Source organism: Sapajus apella, unplaced genomic scaffold (genome assembly GCF_009761245.1).
Source record: "Sapajus apella isolate SASKATOON/1434 unplaced genomic scaffold, GSC_monkey_1.0 scaffold53, whole genome shotgun sequence".
In the NCBI taxonomy this organism is placed as follows: domain Eukaryota; kingdom Metazoa; phylum Chordata; class Mammalia; order Primates; family Cebidae; genus Sapajus; species Sapajus apella.
Window position 1 is genome coordinate 12,170,721 of NW_022436993.1, and position 6,916 is coordinate 12,177,636.

At 33.9% G+C, this 6,916-nt stretch overlaps 1 protein-coding gene across 6 annotated transcripts in view; it reads left to right on the plus strand.

Moving 5' to 3' along the window:
• The window catches only part of MINDY3 (MINDY lysine 48 deubiquitinase 3), an 82,871-nt gene extending 81,209 nt beyond the window's left edge, over nt 1–1,662 (plus strand). For all 6 annotated transcript variants that reach the window (XM_032243976.1, XM_032243977.1, XM_032243975.1 and 3 more), the window contains one exon: nt 702–1,662. In XM_032243976.1, coding sequence (XP_032099867.1) covers nt 702–851 — 150 coding nt within the window. In that variant the 3' untranslated portion in view covers nt 852–1,662. The remainder of the gene's footprint in view (nt 1–701) is intronic.
• Nucleotides 1,663–6,916: the final 5,254 nt, after the last annotated feature.

The window sequence follows — 6,916 nt, forward strand, 5'->3', positions numbered from 1 at the left end:
TTATCTCCAAGATACTTTTTTAACATGTTTCATTGTAGATTAATCAGAACAAAATTTTTCTTGGTATTCACCTGCCAGGATATATTTATGTGATCATTGCCACCGCATATATAGTATCTGACATCCTTTTTAATTTTTTCTCCATGATTTTTCATGCTGTACAAAATGCACTCATGAATTGCATTTCAGAAATACTTACTTAATACCATAATAGCAAATTTTGATGACAAACATGCCAATTGTTTTCAGCTCTAGAAATTCAGTACTTAAATTAGAAGGAGAAAGTGACCTAACACATAATAGCTATATTCCTTTCATAGCTCTCCATTTCATGGGGCAACATGAGCATCTGAGTACCTCAGTATTAAAGTGTAGGACCTATATAAATTATATGTAAATATGATCATTAAACATTTCTTTCAAATGCTATAGATCCTTTGAAGAATGTTTTTACTTAGAAACAGTCCGTATGTGTTTTATGATTCTTAAAAATCACCTGGCCAGCTAGCAATTAAATATCATTTACAAGTTTACTTTCATATTAACTGGTAAACAGATATTCTTGCTCATAATTTCTAACAAAATAAAATTAGATATAAAGTTCCATTTGAAACAATATGTAATACCTTATTTGCTAAGCTTTTCATTCCACGTAAGAATTTGCTAAGACTGTTGATTGACCTTGGTATTTTGTTCAACAGGTTATGTACGTAGAAGGGACGGCAGTTGTAATGGGTTTTGAAGATCCCATGCTGCAGACAGATGATACTCCTATTAAACGCTGTCTCCAAACCAAATGGCCATACATTGAGTTACTCTGGACCACAGATCGCTCTCCTTCACTAAATTAATTTGCTTAAGTATTTATAAGGAAGATCTTAATAACAGATGTTGAAAGAGGGAGTCAAGACTGGCAATTGGCTGAATTAAGCTGGTATCATTGGTTAACTGTAAATAACAATTAAAAACACATTTTTAGTGTTTCAGATATGTTTAAATTATGTGCCCTAAAGCTTTATGTTAAAGATTATCCTATTTTAACCCTTGGTATGAAATCTACTAGCAAAATTAAGCTTTAATCAAAAAGTTCATCACTTTTGCAGTCAGATATACGGTCATTTACTTACCAAATTACAAATGCAATAATATAGCATTTGTATATTGAGTATCAGAGTTACTATTTATAAACTACTTTTATTTCACTGAGGCACATTTTATTGTTTGAATGATTCCGGCTTGTAATATATCAGCCTCTACATTGAAATGCAGAAGAGTTCATTTTTCTAATATCTGTTTTTCATTGGAAATATTGACAAATAACAAATTGTCAGCCTGGATCTTTTGACAATTGACTTAACTCTGGTATGTTCACAAAAAAATAGAAACTCTAAGAGACCATTACCATTTATTCACAGATGTATAGGGGTGTATTCTAAAAACTGATAGAAAAGAGAATGTCTGATAGTCAACACTGTTAACTTTTACTGTATAATTGCCAAATACACCTTTCCAAATTTGCCCTAACAGCCCCATAAGCCAGCTTTCTTGTATATTTATAACCACGATAAATGCATGAGAACATCTGTTATTACATCAGTATACTGCATTATTTATTATGATCCTAGTTGATGGCCTAAATAAACGCCTTTTTCTTTAACTGTACCTTTGCATTTTTTTACCTTAGTGGCTCAAAAGAAACAATTGTACTTTTAAACGTTTCTACCTAGCAACCCTGAGACCACAGAGCACTACAAATGCCTAATGAAATCATACAGGACCTCAAGACCAGGCCTTATGCTTACCTAAGAGATCTGCTAACTGAGCCAGCCAGAAGCACGGGAACCCACATGGCAGCTGTCTAGACCAGTGAGCAAAGATGCAGAAGCCTGTTTACTTCAGAGAGAGATTTGCAGTATTCTGATAGGTTTGTGGCTCAGCAGTTTGAAATCGCAATAGCCAGAAATACTTTTTTTCCTCCACTTGTAAAGCAGAAATTATGTAGTACCCTCTTCTACATTTCAGAACTTAACATTGCCTTCAACAGTATATTTCATTTGTGAATTTCTGTTTGGGCTTTGTTTTCTTTCATACGCACACAATTACCACATAATTAAGCATACAAAAAGGCATGAGATTTTATATATAACTTTTGGTGACACTCTGTTCAGGAGTATGATACTACCTACTAAACTTAGAGCTATAAAATGTCAATATTTTAATCTCATCTTGGCTGTTTCCAAATGTGTATAAAACATATTGTGCTAGAATCTGTTTTCTAAAACTCTGGTTTAATAATCCCAAATTCCTTAAGGATTACACAAAAGCATAGATTTTCTCATAAACATCAAGCCTACAAAATAGAATGGTTCTCTTGCCATTGCTACATAACAAATCATCCCAAAACTTCATGGCATAAAACAATCACTGTATTAAATTTACAAATTCTTTGCTGAGGAGTCTAAACAGGGCAAGGTGGGGATACGTGGCTTGTCTGCTTCAGTCAGCAACTGGAAGCTAGAATTATTATCATCTGAAGCTGTCTCTAATCACATGGCAGGCATGCCTGGACCTTAGCTTGATCTCATTGATTGCTGTAGAACACTACATTAAACAGCCATGGGGACATTTCCTTCCCACATGCATGTGGGCTGCTTACCAAATTAGATTATATGCTGGCAATAAAGTAAGTCTACAAAATCCCAAAAGCTTAGAAATTAAGTGACCACTAAATCAATAACCAAAGAGTCAAAGAGAAATTGCAATGAAAACATAATTTTTACTTGAGTGTTAATGAAAATATGACAGCCAAAAAAAATGAAATGTATAACACTAAATAAATACTGTATATTAGAAAAGTAAAACATTTGGAAATTGGGAACCTAAGCTTTTATCTCAATAACAAACCCAAAATAAGATGAAGTAAATCAAAAAAGGAGTATCCACATATAAAAGAATGAATTTGGATCCAAACCTCACACCATTTGCAAATAGTAACTTAAAATGATTGGTTATATCTCTGGTTATAAAAGCTAAAATTATAAAATCCCTAGAAGACAACAAAGGAGTAAATCTTCATGACCTTAGGTTAGGCAATGGTTTCTTAAAACACAAATGACAACAAGGATAAACTGGACTTAAAAACTTGTGTGTCAAAGGACACCCTCAAGAAAGTAAAATGACAACCCATAAATGGGAAAAACATTAGCAAAATAGTTGAAGAAATTTGAATACAGTATACATAAAGAACCCATAACCAAAAAAAAAGAAAAAAAAAAAACCATTTTAAATGGACAAATGATTTGAAGAGACATTTCCCCCAAAGAAGATATACAAATGGCCAATACATGAAAAGATGTCCAACCTACTTGGTCCTTAGAAAAATATCAATGAAAACCATGAAATATCACATTGTAGTCATTAGGATGGCTAAAATAAAAAAGATATACAAAAGCAAGTGTTGGTGAAGATGGGGAGAAATTGGAATGCTCACACATCTCTGGCAGGGATGTAAAGTGGTGAAGACACTTCAGAAAACTGCTTTGTAGTTCCTCAAAAAAATACAGAGATGGCACATGCCTCACTAATTCCAACTCCTAGGTATATCACCAAGAGAAATGATGAAAATATACTCACACAAAACTTTTTGTGAATGTTCATATTTGTATTATTCATAATAATCACAAAGTAGAAATAACCTGTTGATCAACTAATAGATGGATATGTAAATATAGACGGTCTCCAACTGACAATGATTCAACTTAGCAATTTTTCAATTCTTACAATGGGTATATCAGGGTATTAAATGCATTTTTGACTTACAATGGATTAATCAGGACATAACGCCACTGTAAGTCAAAGAGCATCTGTATATATATACACAATGGAACTTAAAATATTTGAGATTTAAAAAGAATGAATTATTGACACAGGCTACAACATAGAAGACCCTTGAAAATATGCTACGTGGAAGAAGCCAGTCACAAAAGGCTGTGTACATGATTCTATTTATGTGAAATGTCCAGAATAGGCAAACATAGTGGATTTGCAGTTGCCAGGAGCTGGAGAGGGGACAGAGTAGGAAAACAGGATTGAGGAGTGACTGCTACTGTTTATGGAATTTCTTTTGGAAGTGATGCAATGTTCTAAGATTATGGTGAGGGTTGTACAACTCTGAATATACTTAAAAAACACTTAATTGTGAGAATAAAAGGTAGATGGAGAAACCAATGAAATAGAAAATTGATTATATAATAGAAAAAAGCCAGCAAATCCAAAAGGTAGGTCTCTGGGGAAAAATCAATAAAACGAATAAATCTAACAAGACTGATCAAGAAAAATGAGAAAGCATTAGCATCAGGATCAAAAAGGAAACAAATTATCTGGATATTAAAATCACTGGAGAATATAATGAGCTATCTTATGCTGAATTAAATTTAACAGTTTAAATAGACAATTTGAAAAACAGAAGCAGAACTGACACAAGAAATCCTGTATCTGTTAAAGAAATTTAATCAGTAATTTAAAAACTTCCCTCAAAGAAAACTCCCTGGCCTGGGTGACTTCACTAGAAAATACTTTCAAATACTTAAGGAAAAAAATAATACCCATCTTAAACAAATGTTTCCAGGAAGTAGAAGGAATAACTTCATGATTCATCTTATGAATGCAGAGTGACCCTGATATACTACTAAAACCTCACAAGGACATTAAAAAAATAAAAAATAGACAAATACTCCCCATGATCATAGGAACAAAAATCCTATACAAATATGAAACATGAATAAATTGTATATACATGTATGTGTGTATAATATATCATGACTAAGTGGGGATTGTGGCAGAAGTGAAAAGTTGGTTTAGTATTAAAAATAAGCATTTTTCACATTAACAGAGAAAACTCATGATTCAACAGAGGCAGAAAAAACATTTTGATATGATTTAAAACTTGTTCATGATTTTTAAAAATCTCAGTAAACAGACTAGAAGGGAGCTTTTTCAATATGATAAAGAGTATTTAGAAAAAACACATTCCTAATGGTGAAATATTAAATGCTTTCTCCCCAAGTTCAGGATTATGACAACTGTCCTTTTACCCATTCTTCACAGCACTGTCCTCTGGAAGTCCTGGCCAGTACAGTAAGGCAATTAAAAGAAATAAAATATCAAATGATTGGAAAGAAAAAAGTTAATGGCTGAAGGTGTGATATCTCATTGTAGTTTTAATTTGCATTTCCTTGCTGGCTAATTAAGTGCCATTTCAATGCTTACAGATCATGTGGATCTCTTTTTTTTGTAAAATACTACATGTGAGTCTCTTGCCTATTTCTACATTTGGTTGCCTTTTTATTTTTGATTGGTAGGAGTTCTTTATATATTCTGAATGTAAGTCCTTTGTCTCATATATATAAAATGAAGATATCTTTTTCTGGTCTCTGTATTGCCTTTTTACTCTCTTAATGTTGTATTTTGATGAACAAATTCTCAGTACGTTTCTATTTATCATTCTTTTATGAATAGTATTTTTTGTGTATCTTTTTAAAGAAATCTGACTACTGCAAAGTCACAAATTATTATCCTAATTTTTAGAAACTTATGGTTTTACTTTTCACATTAGGTCTATTATCCATTTTAAATTAAATTTCTGTGTATGAAATAAGACAGGTCTAAGGCCCATTATTTTCAAATAAACACTGATTAACAATCAACAAAACTAACCTATTTCATTGTAGTAGAGCCTTTGTTAAAAATCAGATGTGTTTGCAAGTCTGTTCCTGAACCGTTTTGTTCCACTGGTTCATCTCTCCTTGTACACACATCACATTTAATTATTTCAGCTATATAAAATCTTGAAATCTGAGACATTAATTCCTCCAAGTTTGTTTTTCTGCTTCAAGATTATTTTGGCTACTTTCAGTTCCTTTCACTGTCTATATAAATTGAAGAATCAGATCATCAAATCCACAAAAAAAAAAAAAAAAAAAAAAAACCCTAATGAGATTCTAATTAAGATTTCATTGAATTTAAATCTCAATTTGGGAAGAATTGACTGTGATATTGACTCTTCCAATCTATGAATGCGGTATATTACTCCATTTATTTATTGCTTTGACCAATGCTTTCTAGTTTTCAGTATAGAAAGTTGCAGGTCATGGCTGGGTGTGGTGGCTCAAGCCTGTAATCCCAGCACTGTGGGAGGCCGAGGCGGGTGGATCACGAGGTCAAGAGATCGAGACCATCCCGGTCAACATGGTGAAACCCCGTCTCTACTAAAAATACAAAAAATTAGCTGGGCATGGTGGTGCGTGCCTGTAATCCCAGCTACTCAGGAGGCTGAGGCAGGAGAATTGCCTGAACCCAGGAGGCGGAGGTTGCGGTGAGCCAAGATCACGCCATTGCACTCCAGCCTGGGTAACAAGAGCAAAACTCCGTCTCAAAAAAAAAAAAAGAAAGTTGCAGGTCATTCATTGGATTTATTCCTACTCAGGGTTTCCATTAAACTGCCACTGAGGTGCCTGTTTCTTAGTGAACACCTGAAGTGGGGGCCTCAGTGGCAGTTTAGCAAGCAAGGGCATGGATTTAGAGTAATCGTGCCTGCAATGAGCCACGATTACACCACTGCACCCCAGCCTCGGCAACAGAGCAAGACCCTGTCTCAAAAAAAAAAGTTACATGCAAATTTAAAAGAACTGTGGTGTCAAGAGGTGGTTTCAGGGACACAACACCATAAAGTGTCCCCTCACACAATCACAGGGCAGGGTGCAATAAAGAGACACCTGATGGGCAGGAAGCATAAAGTGATGGGGACATGACAGTCAAAGAAATAGAAAAACACAAGACATAAAACCAAGGCCATCAAAAACACGTCACAGTACAATAAACATCAGCATTAACTCCCCCAGTTTGTCAAGTATTACTT